Source organism: Ranitomeya imitator, chromosome 2, assembly GCF_032444005.1.
Source record: "Ranitomeya imitator isolate aRanImi1 chromosome 2, aRanImi1.pri, whole genome shotgun sequence".
In the NCBI taxonomy this organism is placed as follows: domain Eukaryota; kingdom Metazoa; phylum Chordata; class Amphibia; order Anura; family Dendrobatidae; genus Ranitomeya; species Ranitomeya imitator.
In genome coordinates, this window is record NC_091283.1 from 215,649,992 (window position 1) to 215,666,273 (window position 16,282).

General features: G+C 48.3%; 1 protein-coding gene across 1 annotated transcript in view; it reads left to right on the forward strand.

Moving 5' to 3' along the window:
- The window catches only part of F8 (coagulation factor VIII), a 203,430-nt gene that overhangs the window by 145,569 nt on the left and 41,579 nt on the right, over positions 1–16,282 (forward strand). Inside the window, exons 17-18 of the mRNA XM_069748570.1 lie at positions 11,527–11,791; positions 13,020–13,199. Coding sequence (XP_069604671.1) covers positions 11,527–11,791; positions 13,020–13,199 — 445 coding nt within the window. The remainder of the gene's footprint in view (positions 1–11,526; positions 11,792–13,019; positions 13,200–16,282) is intronic.

Sequence of the window (16,282 nt, forward strand, 5' to 3'; positions counted from 1 at the left end):
GACAGGTCACTTGCAGCTCTCCTGCTCTCCCTCCCTATTCTCCAGCCGCCACCTTCCTCCTGTGTCTGACAGGTCACTTGCAGCTCTCCTGCCCTCCCTCCCTATTCTCCACCCGCCACCTTCCTCCTGTGTCTGACAGGTCACTTGCAGCTCTCCTGTTCTCCCTCCCTATTCTCCACCCGCCACCTTTCTCCTGTGTCTGACAGGTCACTTGCAGCTCTCCTGTTCTCCCTCCCTATTCTCCACCCGCCACCTTTCTCCTGTGTCTGACAGGTCACTTGCAGCTCTCCTGTTCTCCCTCCCTATTCTCCACCCGCCACCTTTCTCCTGTGTCTGACAGGTCACTTGCAGCTCTCCTGCCCTCCCTCCCTATTCTCCACCCGCAACCTTCCTCCTGTGTCTGACAGGTCACTTGCAGCTCTCCTGCTCTCCCTCCCTATTCTCCAGCTGCCACCTTCCTCCTGTGTCTGACAGGTCACTTGCAGCTCTCCTGCTCTCCCTCCCTATTCTCCACCCGCCACCTTTCTCCTGTGTCTGACAGGTCACTTGCAGCTCTCCTGCCCTCCCTCCCTATTCTCCAGCCGCCACCTTCCTCTTGTGTCTGTTAGGTCACTTGCAGCTCTCCTGTCATCTCTACCTATTTCCCGCCCGCCACCTTCCTCCTGTGTCTGACAGGTCACTTGCAGCTCTCCTGCCCTCCCTCCCTACTCTCCACCCACCACCTTCCTCCTGTGTCTACAGGTCACTTGCAGCTCTCCTGCCCTCCCTCCCTACTCTCCACCCACCACCTTCCTCCTGTGTCTACAGGTCACTTGCAGCTCTCCTGCCCTCCCTCCCTATTCTCTGCCTGCCACCTTTCTCCTGTGTCTGATAGGTCACTTGCAGCTCTCTTGCCCTCCCTCTTATTCTCCACCCACCACCTTCCTCCTGCATCTGACAGGTCACTTGCAGCTCTCCTGCCCTCCCTCCTATTCTCCACCCGTCACTTTCCTCCTGCGTCTGACAGGTCACTTGCAGCTCTCCTGCCCTCCCTCCCTATTCTCCACCCGCAACCTTCCTCCTGTGTCTGACAGGTCACTTGCAGCTCTCCTGCCCTCCCTCCCTGTTCTCCAGCTGCCACCTTCCTCCTGTGTCTACAGGTCACTTGCAGCTCTCCTGCCCTCCCTCCCTATTCTCCACCCGCAACCTTCCTCCTGTGTCTGACAGGTCACTTGCAGCTCTCCTGCCCTCCCTCCCTGTTCTCCAGCTGCCACCTTTCTCCTGTGTCTGACAGGTCACTTGCAGCTCTCCTGCCCTCCCTCCCTATTCTCCACCCGCAACCTTCCTCCTGTGTCTGACAGGTCACTTGCAGCTCTCCTGCCCTCCCTCCCTGTTCTCCAGCTGCCACCTTCCTCCTGTGTCTGACAGGTCACTTGCAGCTCTCCTGCTCTCCCTCCCTATTCTCCACCCGCCACCTTTCTCCTGTGTCTGACAGGTCACTTGCAGCTCTCCTGCCCTCCCTCCCTATTCTCCAGCCGCCACCTTCCTCTTGTGTCTGACAGGTCACTTGCAGCTCTCCTGTCATCTCTACCTATTTCCCGCCCGCCACCTTCCTCCTGTGTCTGACAGGTCACTTGCAGCTCTCCTGCCCTCCCTCCCTACTCTCCACCCACCACCTTCCTCCTGTGTCTACAGGTCACTTGCAGCTCTCCTGCCCTCCCTCCCTACTCTCCACCCACCACCTTCCTCCTGTGTCTACAGGTCACTTGCAGCTCTCCTGCCCTCCCTCCCTATTCTCTGCCTGCCACCTTTCTCCTGTGTCTGACAGGTCACTTGCAGCTCTCCTGCCCTCCCTCTTATTCTCCACCCACCACCTTCCTCCTGCATCTGACAGGTCACTTGCAGCTCTCCTGCCCTCCCTCCTATTCTCCACCCGTCACTTTCCTCCTGCGTCTGACAGGTCACTTGCAGCTCTCCTGCCCTCCCTCCCTATTCTCTGCCCGCCACTTTCCTCCTGCGTCTGACAGGTCACTTGCAGCTCTCCTGCTCTCCCTCCCTATTCTCCACCCACCACCTTCCTCCTGCGCCTGACAGGTCACTTGCAGCTCTCCTGCCCTCCCGCCCTATTCTCTGCCCGCCACCTTCCTCCTGTGTCTGACAGGTCACTTGCAGCTCTCCTGCCCTCCCTCCTTATTCTCCACCCACCACCTTCCTCCTGCGTCTGACAGGTCACTTGTGCAACACCCGCTAGGGCCATGGGGCACTCGGAACCGGGTCACATAGCTCTTAAAGGGGTGGTCACGGCAGCGGTGACCTGGTCCATGGCCCTGGGCGTGTAATAAAAGGGATGAGGGAATGTTTGTAGGGGATTGTTCATGACGTCACCTTTGGTATTTGTCTATAAATGACTGACACTGCTTAGGGAGTCCGCTGAGGCCGATGATGATGCAGCTGGGATGGTTCTGCTCCCTTCAGGCAGAGCGGAAAAGTTTGAGGGATGGTGGACGTTGGGGTGCTGGACTGAGGGTGTGGGAAAAGGAGTAGAGGACACAAGGGCTGTAGTTTTCTTCACCTTTAATTCCTGGTCAAAGGTGCAGTCTGGCGCACAGGCAACAGGTAGTGTTGGAGATCCGGGCAGCCTGGAAGCAATTCGGAATTCCCCTAGCCAGGTGGGGATGGAAGCCTTCCTGCTGCGCTGTTCTCTGTGTTCCTGATGCTGTATGCTCTATTCAAGTCCCTATTACTGTCTGTCCATTAAATGGTACACTACCCGCATGGCAGGCAGCTTGAACCTCTTCAGGTGTCACTCCCTCCTGGTGACTCCGGGCTCTGATCTGCTGCTGCGTCTTCAGGTGTCAGATGGGACCGGGCCTCCGGTTTTAGTTGCTGGGCCTTCAATTCCCAAACAACCACGGACTCCGGTGTCCGATCTTTGGTGCTCAGTCCAGGGGTGAGCTCAGTCGCGGCTCCAATCCCAGGCTCTCCTCACTTGCTTCTTCTTCCTCAGACTTGCTCTGACTGGCTGACTAACACCGCCTCCAGACCAGAACTTATCAGGGAAACTCCCCAGAAACTGGGTTTAGAGCTCCCCCTTCTGGTCGGGAGTAAGAAAGGTGTTGAATACTTGTGCCTAGTCCTTACGCTGACGTCCAGGAATTGTTTTTATCCATGTTCCTGGAGTTTGGTTGGTGGGAACCGCCTTAACCCACTTTATGTATCGTCCCTGGGCGTGGCTACAGGGCATTCTGTCGGTGGGCCTGGTTTTCGGCCATGTAGACGGTTTATTTTCTAGGCCAAATCGGGGTAATTATATACAAATAAAGTGTTGGCCACACATAGTCCTGTGACCAAATTGTCCTTTAACAGGTTATTATGCATATCTTTAAGTTCTTACAGCAAGTCTCTGTAGACTCATATGCTTAGTGGTTGCAATCATACATATTATTAACTTATTTACATTTTTAACACATTGACATTTTAGTCCCTATACCGGGCTGGGATCTTCCCTCTGGAACTACGGGTGGATTTACGCAGTACTGATACCTCTGATGACCTAGCCTGGTCTGATGTGTCTGCTGATGCTGTTGTGAACCCACAGTGTCTGTGCTACTTGTAGGCCTGTATTGTACTGGTAAACTGGGCAGCTGTCTGCAATTTCTTAGATTCACCATGGGTCTGACAGATTCACCGCTAGCAGGGGGTAGATTCTCTTGCTCTGCTGCTGGTGTAGCATCTGCTGCTTGAGCCAACGAGTCTAGAGTCTCTGCTGCTCTAGATGCAGTAGGTTGGGGAAAGATCAGGACAGGTACTACGATGGCTTGGTTTACCTGTGTCCATGACTGGGGAACGTCTCCAAGAACGGTATGGATTTTCTCTTCCTCCTCTTCTATGGGTTGAGGGGCATCTTCATCTTCTTTGTTTCTTAATTGGTAAGGGTATACCTTCAAATGATCTCTTGACACTGCTGCTGAGGTTTCTCCTCCATCTTTACTGGTGAGGCACACCTTGTGTTACCAAAGTTTGAAGGCATGACGGTGCATGGTTCAGCCTCCCACTGATCATCTAGTTTGTGCATCCTCCTCTTTCGTTTGAGAACCTGTTCTCCCGGTATTAAAGGAGTAGTCGGAGCTTGTTGGTTGTAGCTCTTTTCCTGTCTGTCTTGCTTGGGACAAACTTCGTTCCACACACTCTTGCACTTTGAGGTATTGCTGCTGCCGCTCTGTATCCCAGTCTGCATCTGGTGATGTTGTTTCAGGCGTTAGAACTCCCAGGTCCAAGTCAGTGGGAAACTTGCCAGGTCTTTCTCTCATCAGATAGGTGGGTGTACAGTTGGTGGAGTTAACTGGGATGTGGTTGTATAGATCCACCAAATCTGGCAACTTCTCTGGCCACAAGTTTCTCTCTTCCAGCGGCAAGGTCTTCAACAGGTCAATTACCACCTGGTTCATTTTCTCGCACATGCCATTTGTCTGTGGATGGTACGGCGTTGTCCTGATTTTTCTTACAGCCATACAGGTTACAGAGCTTCTGGAACACTTTGACTTCAAAGGCTGGGCCTTGGTTGGTGAGCACTTGTTCAGGGTAGCCGTGCGGTCGACAAAAATATTCTTGGAACGATTTGGCTGCCGTCTTTTCTGTTTGGTCTTTAACAGGCACGACTACTTGGAACCTTGAGTGATTATTATTATTATTAGTAGTATTTATTTATATAACACCATTAATTCCATGTTGCTGTACATGAGAAGGGGTTACATCAAAATACAAATATCACTTACAGTAAACAAAACTAACAATGACAGACTGGTACAGAGGGAAAAGGACCCTGCCCTTGCGGGCTTACATTCTACAGGATTATGGGGAAGGAGACAGTAGGTCGAGGGTTGCAGTAGCTCCAATGGTGTTGAGGTGGCCGTGTGGTCTTTACAGGCTGTAAGCTTCCTTGAAGAGGTTGGTTTTCAGGTTTCTTTTGAAGGATCCAAAAGTAGTGGATAACTGGATGTGTTGGGGCACTGAATTCCAGAGGATGGGTGATATTCGGGAGAAGTCTTGGAGGCGATTGAGTGAGGAGCGAATAAGCGTGGAGGAAAGGAGGAGGTCTTGGGAGGACCGGAGATTATGTGAGGAAAGATATTGAGAGATTAGTGTGGAAATATACGGAGGAGAAAGGTTATGGATGGCTTTGTAGGTCAGTGTTAGTAATTTAAACTGGATACGCTGGGAAATTGGGAGCCAGTGAAGGGATTTGCAAAGAGGTGAAGCAGGAGTGTATCGAAGAGAGAGATTAATTAGTCGGGCAGCAGAGTTAAGGATGGACTGGAGGGGTGCGAGAGTGTTAGAAGGTAGGCCACAAAGGAGTATGTTGCAGTAGTTGAGGCGGGAGATTATTAGGGCATGCACAATCATTTTGGTAGAGTAAGGGTTGAGGAAAGGACGGATTCTGGAAATATTTTTGAGCTGGAGGCAACAGGAGGTGGCAAGAGCTTGGATGTGCGGTTTGAAGGACAGAGCAGAGTCAAGGGTTACTCCGAGGCAGCGTATTTTGGGGACAGGGGAAAGTGTGATTTCATTTATTTTGATTGATAGATCAGGTAGGGAAGATATGCGTGATGGAGGAAAGATAATGAGTTCAGATTTGTCCACATTGAGCTTGAGGAAGCGAGAGGAGAAGGAGGATAGACACTCTGGGATTCTGGAGAGCAGAGAGGTGACATCTGGGCCAGAGAGGTAGATCTGAGAGTCATCGGCATATAGATGGTACTGGAAGCCATAGGACCTTATGAGCTGTCCCAGGCCGAGTGTATAGATTGAGAAGAGTAAGGGTCCTAGGACAGAGCCTTGGAGGACTCCAACAGAGAGGGGGCGAGATGAGGAGGTAGTATGGGAGTAGGAAACGCTAAATGTGCGGTTGGCAAGGTATGAGGAGATCCAAGATAGGGCGAGGTCTTTGACCCCAAAGGAAGAGAGGATCTGTAGTAGGAGGCAGTGGTCAACTGTGTCGAAGGCAGAGGACAGGTCTAGGAGGAGGACTATAGAGAATTGTCTGTTAGCTTTGGCTGTAAGTAAGTCGTTAATAGTTTTGGTCAGGGCAGTCTCAGTGGAATGGTGGGGATGGAAGCCAGATTGTAGGTTGTCAAAGAGAGAGTTAGATGCAAAGTGAGAGGAAAGTTCAGCATGGACATGCTGCTCAAGGAGTTTGGAAGCAAATGGGAGCAAAGATATGGGGCGATAGCTGGACATAGCGCTTGGGTCAAGGGATGGCTTTTTGAGGATCGGTGTTATTGTGGCATGTTTGAAGGCAGAGGGGAAGGTACCAGAATTTAGTGAAAGGTTGAAGAGATGGGTTAGGGATGGGATTAGTGTGGTGGTGAGGTTGGGGAGGAGGTGGGATGGGATGGGGGTCAAGTGCACAAGTGGTGAGGTGTGATTTGGAGAGAAGATGAGCAAGCTCGCCTTCAGCGATTTTGGATAGGGAAGTTATGGGGTTTGGGCATTGGTCTGGCATACAAAGGGGTTGTGGTGGTTGGAGAACAAAGACTTGCCTTGTTTGTTCTATCTTATTTTTGAAGTGCATGGCAAAGTCCTCGGCAACGATTAGGGAACTCGGAGGGGGCAGTGGTGGGCGGAGGAGGGAGTTAAAAGTGTTGAACAACTGTTTGGGTTTGTGGGATAAGGAAGATACGAGGGTTGTGAAGTAGGTCTGTTTAGCAGAGATGAGAGCTGATTTGAATGCCAGTGTTGCTTGTTTGAGTGCAGTGAAATCATCTTGCGAATGCATTTTCTTCCAACACCGCTCTGCAATTCTGGATACTTGCCGAAGCTTTTTAGTGATGTTATTGTGCCAGGGTTGTCTGTTGGTTCGTCGCACTCTGCTATGTATGACAGGGGCGACCATGTTAATAGCTGATGCAAGAGTGGCATTGTAGAAAGCAGTCGCAGTGTCTGTGTCGTGGAGTGAGGATATAGAGGACAGTGGTAGGATAGAGTCAGAGAGTGTGTTGGTGTCTAGATGTGCGAGGTTCCTGCATAGGTGCGCATGGTGCTGGACATGGGTGACAGGTGAGGAGGACAGTGATGAGAAAGTGAATAGATGGTGGTCAGATAGAGGGAGAGGGGAGGTTGTGAAGTTAGATAAGGAGCATAAACGGGTGAAGACCAGGTCTAATGTGTGTCCGTCTGTGTGGGTGGCTGAGGAGGACCACTGAGTAAGTCCAAAGAATGAAGTAAGGGACAGGAGTTTGGAGGCTGCTGACTGGTGGGTGTCAATGGGGATGTTAAAGTCACCCATGATGATGGTGGGAATGTCAGCAGACAGAAAGTGAAGGAGCCAGGTGGAGAATTGGTCAATAAAGGCAGTGGTCGGGCCCGGAGGTCGGTATATGATGGCCATTTGGAGGTTGTAGGGGGAGTAGATGCGGACAGAGTGGACTTCAAAAGAGGGGAGGATAAGGGAGGGTAGAGGTGGGATTGGGTTAAAGGTACAGTTGGAAGAAAGGAGAAGGCCCACTCCTCCACCATGTTTGTTGCCAGGGCGAGGAGTGTGGGTGAAGTGGAGGACACCGTAACATAGTGCAGCAGGGGAGGCTATGTCAGAGGGTGTCAGCCATGTTTCAGTGATACCCAGAAACAAAAAATTACGAGAGGTAAAGAGGTCGTGAATCACGTGGAGTTTATTGCAGTTGGAGCGAGCATTCCATAGTGATCCAGAGAGAGGGTGCAGGGGGTGGGCATCATGGGCACGGATTTGAGGTGGGCAAGATTTTGGGTGTTTATATTGGGTTGGGAGTGATAGGAGGGGGTAGTAAAAGGAGGTATGAGCTGTGTGGGTCCAGGATTGGGAGATATGTCTCTAGCAGTGAGGAGAAGCAGAGAGAGACAGAGCAGGTGGGAGAAAGAGAGTGGGCGGCTTGTTTTGTGTTTTATTAGGAGAGATCTGAGGTTGAGGAGCAGGTCAGCAGAGGAGGTCAGGTGGGGAGGCAGGAGGGAAGGAGAGATTATTACTTGGTTAGGGGGGTGCTGGGGTTTGAGGATAGTGAAGGAGAGTGAGGAGTAAGGGAGCCAAAACTGTTAGAGCGTATGTCAGCATGATAAGAATAAGTGTGGCGGAAAGGGAAAGAAGTTTAGTATAGTTATTAACAGTGGTTAGTCTTACCTTCTGTTCACTTCTGGCTCATTTCTGGCATATTTCTGCTGTAATATTTTCTGTTATCCTTTTAGAGACATCCTTATAGAGACAGACTAAGGTCCAGACAGACCTGTGTCTCAGAATTTATAACAGACTAAGTGCTCATAAAATAGGCCAGGTGTGATCAGGAGGGAGGGGCAGCAAGGAGACTGGTCACAGACACAAGAGGGGATTAATTAGAAGTCAGAAGGGAAAATGCAAGGGGAAATAGATCCAAATTAAAAGATAAAGCCAACTGTGTATTGGCATCAAGGAAATAAAATGAGAAAACAAGCAGGGGAAGGAGAAAAAAAAAAAAACAGTAATAGCAGCCAGCAGACATACCAGGAATATTTGGGTAAAGAAGATCATCACCATAGTGATGGTCCACTATGGTGAGGGCGTAGACTTAGCCTTACTGGCTTGGGGTCAGCTACACGTGGTTCAAGGCTACCAGTTCGAGCGGTTGTTTGGTGATTATTGGCTGTAATGGGGCTCTCTGGCTGTTGCGGTCTTTCCTGCGCAAGTTGCATGGGCCACATTTTCTGTACCACTTCTCATTGGCTCTTCTCATGCCAACCCAGTAGAATCTTTCATGAAGTAGGACCTCCAACTTCTTCCACCCGAAGTGTCCTGCTCCATTATGGTACACTTCCAAGACCATTGGCGCATCCCGCTTTGGGACTACCATCTGCCAGACCAGTTCATGAGTGCGTGGGTTGATGTTCCTCTGACACAGCTTACCCTCATACATGAACAGCTTGCCCTTTTCCTTCCACAACTGCTGCGCATCCTGTGGAGCATCTGGACCAGAGTGTGGGTCAGCTTGCCTCAGTAACTCCTTTACTAGGCGGACTGCTGGATCACTATCCTGCATCTCTGCCCACTCATGGTGGGGAAATGGGTTCAACGTGGCCTTCTGCATGATGCAGTGCTTGTTCCTCCCCCCTGGAAGCGTTGGGTTGCAACTGGGCGGTGGAAGGCTGCTAACTCGATTTCTTCAAATGCTTCTGGATCTTCTCCCTTGTCTGGTAAATTGAGCCTTCTGAACAGCGCATCAGCATTAGCATTCTTATGTCCCGCTCAGTACTTGATGGTAAACTCATTGTTGGACAGCCGGGCCATCCATTGCTGCTCCAGTGCAACTAGCTTTGCCGTTTCAAGGTGGGTTAGCGGATTATTGTGCAGCGCCCCAGAGATCTGGTCATTGCAGTAACGTCGCTCTGCCACTAAGGGGAGTGATGGTACGTCTGACTGCACTAAAGGAGTTCTACTGACCAGGTATCACCAGTACACATTACACTTCACACTCCGGCCACTAGGGGGAGTAAAAGGCTTTATTTATTGGGCCACTCCTCACATTGGTAAAACTAAGGGTTGGACAGGAAGTTAGGGAGAACGAAGCCTGGGAGAGTTCCAGGGAGGACCTGTCAGAACTGGGAAATCTGGCAGGTACCTAGCGAAAGGACAGATTGTTACGGAACCGCACCTGCACTACCTTGTGGCGGTATCTAAAGAAAGGACTCAAAGCGAAGGATATTGTGGACAGTGAGAAAACGAAATCAAGTACATAGGAGAGCCAGTAGGAGTCGTGCCCCGAGAATGGCAACATCCTACTGAGGCGCATAGCCGGTGGCCGGAGCACCGAGGAAGTAACAGTCTCCACACATTACTTCAAACAGCGGCAGGACAGTTAATTACAGGTTGGCTGTCTACCATACAACACCTAAGAAGGACATAGAAGGCAATTGTGGGAGAGGAGCGACACTAGGGTTCCAGAATAACTCCAGGCCTACCTGTCAATAAGGTGCGTCCTAGCCATAACATACCTGGGGGACGGAGAAGAGAAAGATCTAGAAAGAACGAGGACAGAAGTTGTGAGGACTATCCCGAATGCTCAGCAGGGAAGCACTACAACACACAGGCGCTAGTGGGTAGACACTGATTTCCACCTGCAAAGGGAACTCTGGATGTGCCTTCGGACCGTCCGGTCTCAGACAGCCCTGTAGACAGTGTCCTGGACTGAGGATCCTGAAACCTTCTGTAAATGGTAAAGAAACTGCAATCCTGTGTCCTCGTTATTCCTCGCACTATGCACCATCACCCTTCTATTGGATGCCCCTTAGCAGGGTCACTGGCCGGGTCTAGCCACCGTGACAACCCCGGACCGAGTACCCCGTGGCCCTGTGTCTGGGGGCAAATCAATTCTCCATGTAAATAATTAACTTAGCTGATTCCGGGTAATGCTTGAAGTGCTCCGTGACTGCACAGACTATGGCAAGGAACTCCAGTTGAAAGGAACTGTAGTTGCCGGGGTTCCTTTCAGTGGGACGAAATTTCCTGCTGGCATAGGCAATTACTCTCTCGCTGCCTTTCTGCATTTGTGACAGCATTGCTTCTAATCCCACGTTGCTGGCATCAGTGCAAAGTATGAATGGTTGATCATAGTCAGGATAGGCCAGGACTTCATCTCCCGTGACAGCCAACTTCAACTAAGGGAAGGAGTCTTCTAGTTTGTTGTTCCACTCGAACGGTGAACTCTTGTTCTTAGTCTTCTTGGATTGGCCCACTAGGAGGTATTGCAGGGGTGCAGCTATCTTGGTAAAGGCCAAGATGAATCTCCGGTAGTAGCCTACCAACCTGAGGAACTGCCGTTCTTCATGAATGTTGTTGGGTTTTGGACAATCCCTGATAACGGTGACTTTGTCAGTCTCTGGTGCCACACCTTCAGCGCTTACCATGTGACATAGGTACTACACCTTGGGCTTCAGCAGGTGGCATTTGGACGGCTTCACGTTCAGGCCAAAGTTGGACAGGGCTTCAAACACCTCAGACAAGTGCTTTAAGTGGTCTTCATAGGTCTTGGAGAAGATGGTGATGTCATCCAGGTACAACAGAACGGTTTCAAAGTTCTTGTGCTCGAGGCAACACTCCATCATCATCTGGAACGTCCCCGGTGCGTTGCAAAGCCCAAATGGCATGTAGTTAAACTCGCAGAGGCCCATTGGTGTCATAAACGCTGTCTTCTGTCTTAGTTTGGGATATAAAATCCTCATGACAGGTTCCCTTTAAATTCTGTATCAGAAAAATGGTGCTCCAACCGCTAATAACATATGTATGTGTATACTTAATGCAGTAATTTGGACATAAAATGACATGAACAAAAAATGTAAGATTTACTAAAAGGGGTCCTTTTAGCTTTTTAAAATTGATGGCCTGTGTATAGTATAAGGGATCTGACTCTCAGTACTCCTGCCGATCAACTGCTGGAAGGAGACCCATGCAAACACTGCAGAACTATGTATTTTGTACATGACATGCCAATAAATCACAAGCAAATTATTTAGGTTTTATTAACCAGTTAATCTTCCTTCCTTCTTACAAAGTACAAAGACTTCCACTCCGGACTCTTCGGACCTCTGCTTATCTGTCGACCTAAAGTCTTAAAGAAATCCAATGTTCTTCAGCTATCGATGCAGGACTTCTCACTTGTATTCATGGACATTTCTGAGTCTGAGAGTTGGTATTTCAAGGACAATTGGCAGCAACATTGCTCTTCAACATGCACTTCTAAAATAACAGCTTCCTGCCCGGCCGCATGTAACATGGGAAATGCTTCTAAGGATTTCAGTCCAGAACACAACTTTCATGGTAAGTTATTCAGTGGTAAATGAGCATAATCATAGATCATCATCGTTTGCTGCATGTATCCAGTTAAGGCTACGTCGAAACATAATAAGTTGTGATCAAACAAATGCAATGACATTAGTGGTCGTCTACTGTTTTTGTAGCATTCCTCATCTTATAAATCATTCCCATAGGGCCTGGCTAACTGTAAAAGGGGTTGTCCTGGACGATTACATTTTCTTTCACTATGGGCCTAAAAACGAACAGGCAGGTAGTTGCTAACAGAGGAAACCACCTGCCTGTTCTACCTGGCACCGACTCAGAGCGGTCACCCACTGCTCCTGCCGGTGATTCAGCTGCTCTACGTCAACAGAGCAGTTCTTCTACTGGGCTACTCTGTCAACAGTTGACAGCCAGCTCACTGCAGTTCGGCACGGGGGAGCTGTCAAACAGAATGACGTCAGCAGCCCCATCAACAGGGCAGGGTGGAAGAGAAGTCGCTGCTCTGTGGACGTGACATCAGTAAAAGCTGCTGAATCGCTGGCAGGAGTGGTCCGCGACTACCCTGTGCCGGCAAACATCTAAGGCTTCTTTCACACTTCCATCGTTTGGCCTCCATCGCAATGCATCGTTTTGGGGAAAAAACGCATCCTGCAAATGTGTCCACAGGATGCGTTTTTTTCCCATAGACTTGTATTGCCGATGGATCGCGACGTATGGCCATACGTCGCGTCCATCGTGCACTGGCTGCGTCGTGTTTTGGCGGACCGTCAAGGGAACGTTTTTTTCGTACGTCGGGTCCTGCATTTCCTACCGTGCATGCGCAGCCGGAACTCCGCCCTCTCCTCGGGACTTTACAATGGGCAGCAGATGGTTGAAAAACTGCATCTGCTGCCCACATTGAGGCGAATTTTCACAACGTCCGTCGGTACGTCACGCCAATGCTTAGCGACGGCCCGTACTGACGGAAGTGTGAAAGAAGCCTAAGCTGGGCAGAACAGGCAGGTAGTTACCAAAATATTATAAGTTTCTATTAGGAAACATATTTTCCCTCCTTTTAAGACAATGAGGACTTGGACCCATATCCATATTTTAGACTGTTTTGTCCTACAAAAATTCAGCCAGAAATCTTGTCTAAATCGGAACACTTAATATCCCTACTTGTTATTTCCTGTGAACTTTTTTTTATTCATGTTGCTAAAATGGAAAAACCTGAATTATCGTATTTCTTAATGGAATTTTCATATTATAGCTATCAATGGATTTATTGGTGACTCCATGCCTGGTCTGGTTCTGGCTTTGGAGAGAAAAGTACGATGGCATCTGCTGAGCATAGGAAGAAAGGAAATTATTTCTGTTCAGTTTCATGGAAATATCCTTACACAACGGAGCCATAAAGATCATCCTATCAATATTGTAAATCTCTACCCTGGTAAGGACGGAGACATCTTGCAATCTCTCTAAGTCCAAAAGTTAGATTCCTCACCAACATGGTCATGGTATGAAAGCAGGTAATATTTAGCCCTATCCTGGAAAAACAAATTAGTTCTAGAAACACTGTTAATACCGTCTTGCATATCATTAATAATCAATTTGAATAATAGTGGGCTTGGACATTGAGCAAAAATATTGTGACTTTTAGTATTTACACGCGAGTCCCGGCCAGCTACTCCAATATGATCATAGGTTGATCAGGGCATAGTGTCCCCACACGTCAAATTCATGAAGCTATCCACTAAAGTGGTGTAATTTACTCCAGTCTTTCTGTCGGAAGAGCATGACAGTTAAGAGATGTACTAAATTAAATAAGTAGCATGAGCCTCTTAATAAATTACATGCATTTTATCAAAACTGCAGCATGCAGCCCACTAAGTGACGCATCACTGGAATCATGGCCTCTGTTCCAAATTTTGGCTATGTTCGCACGTTGTGTTTTTGCAAATTAAAAGCTGCTTTCACAGGACCATTCAAAGCTATCACATTTAAGAAATCTCCTGCACACACATTGGTTTTTCTTCCTGACTGAATTGGAAAACTGCTGCCTTTTTGAAAACTGCAGCATGTCACTTCTTTCAGTGTTTTTGCAGCATTTTTTCAGCCATAGAAAGCAATGAGTAAGTGCAAAAAAGCAGCAAAAACGCCGCTATCATTTTTTCCAACATGTTTTGTGAAAACAATGCTGATTCAGCAGGATGTGAAACACATTTATTTGTGTGATTTTTCACAAGTTTAAACCATAATGTCTTGGTGTCCTCACATGAGCCTCAATGTTAGTATTAGTACAGTATAATAAAATGAGGGATATGTGTTAAAGTAAACTAAGCCCTAACAACTCAATGCCCTACCAATGTGTGAATATAAACAATGCCTGACCAACTCAATACCTACCAATGTGTGAATATAAACAATGCCTGACCAACTCAATACCTACCAATGTGTGAATGTAAATAATGCCTGACCAACTCAATGCCCTACCAATGTGTGAATGTACACAATGCCTGACCATCTCAATACCTACCAATGTGTGAATGTAAACAATGCCTGACCAACTCAATGCCCTACCAATGTGTGAATGTAAACAATGCCTGACCAACTCAATGCCCTACCAATGTGTGAATATAAACAATGCCTGACCAACTCAATACCTACCAATGTGTGAATGTAAACAATGCCTGACCAACTCAATACCTACCAATGTGTAAATGTAAATAATGCCTGACCAACTCAATGCCCTACCAATGTGTGAATGTACACAATGCCTGACCATCTCAATACCTACCAATGTGTGAATGTAAACAATGCCTGACCAACTCAATGCCCTACCAATGTGTGAATGTAAACAATGCCTGACCAACTCACTGCCCTACCAATGTGTAAATGTACACAATGCCTGACCATCTCAATACCTACCAATGTGTGAATGTAAACAATGCCTGACCAACTCACTGCCCTACCAATGTGTGAATGTAAACAATGCCTGACCAACTCAATACCTACCAATGTGTAAATGTACACAATGCCTGACCAACTCAATACCTACCAATGTGTGAATATAAACAATGCCTGACCAACTCAATACCTACCAACGTGTAAATGTACACAATGCCTGACCAACTCAATACCTACCAATGTGTGAATGTAAACAATGCTCAACCAACTCAATGCCCTAACAATGTGTGTTAGGGGTCGAGTTCCTGCCTCTGCACAGTGGGAATCTCGAGCCATCTCCGCTGTGGTCTCCCATTCTTCTCCTGCCGCAGTGGAGTCTGCTCAGCCCAGACGTAGGTCCCAGCGTCTATCTCAGCCTGATACTGTGCAAAGGGTTACTGCTGCCTTTCCAGGTTCTGCCATTGTAGCCAGTACGGGTCAGTGGCAAACAGACGTCTTTGGGACTAAGTCCTGCTTTTCCCCTTCTGAGCATGCCCAGGGTAAGATCTCTCATTGGAGATCAAGGGTCACATGCTCAGGTACTGAAACAACTCCCATTGGTCCTCTAGTAAGGTCCTGAACCTGTTCAAGTTCTGTGGCAGCTTTCCATTGGTCCTTTTGGGAAGGTCCTGAAGTTGCTGCAGCTATAAAAGGTTCGCATGACCACACGGCCACGCGCTAGTATCAATTCATGTCATGAGTTTTGCGCCAATGTGGTCATACATGTGTGTATTCAGGGCTCGGCTGAAATAAGCCACTAGAATACCGGCACCTCTGGTGTGGAGATTGTACTGTATGTGTGCCTCTTTGATTGCGTGACCACAGACTGCTATCAGCTCAGCAGTTGCTGTGTACTCCTGTGAGCTAAACGGGACACAGTGATTTCTTTATGGGCAACTCTGTGAAGTAACAGAGCTCGCTTCTACCGCCATATAGTGCCGCTATTTGCCAGCAGCAAGTTTCTCTCATGCATGGTGGAGCCCGGGCTGCGAACGCACCAAATATCATCTCACTATTTACTCGGTGCGTTCTGCCAGCCCTTAACAATGTGTGAATATAAACAATGCTCAACCAACTCAATACCTACCAATGTGTGAATGTACACAATGCCTGACCATCTCAATACCTACCAATGTGTGAATGTAAACAACACTCTACCAACTCAATGTCCTACCAATGTGTGAATGTAAACAATGCTCGACCAACTCAATGTCCTACCAATGTGTGAATGTAAACAATGCTCAACCATCTCAATACCTACCAATGTGTGAATATTAACAATGCCTGACCAACTCAATACCTACCTATGTGTGAATGTAAACGCTCTACCAACTCAATGTCCTACCAATGTGTGAATGTAAACAATGCTCGACCAACTCAATACCTACCAATGTGTGAATGTAAATAATGCTCGACCAACTCAATGCCCTACCAATGTGTTACAGTATACAAAGCTCTAAAACTCAATGTCCTACCAATGTGTGAATGTAAACAATGCCTGACCATCTCAATGCCCTACCAATGTGTGAATGTAAACAATGCCTGACCAACTCAATTCCCTACCACTCTGTGAACGTAAACAATGCT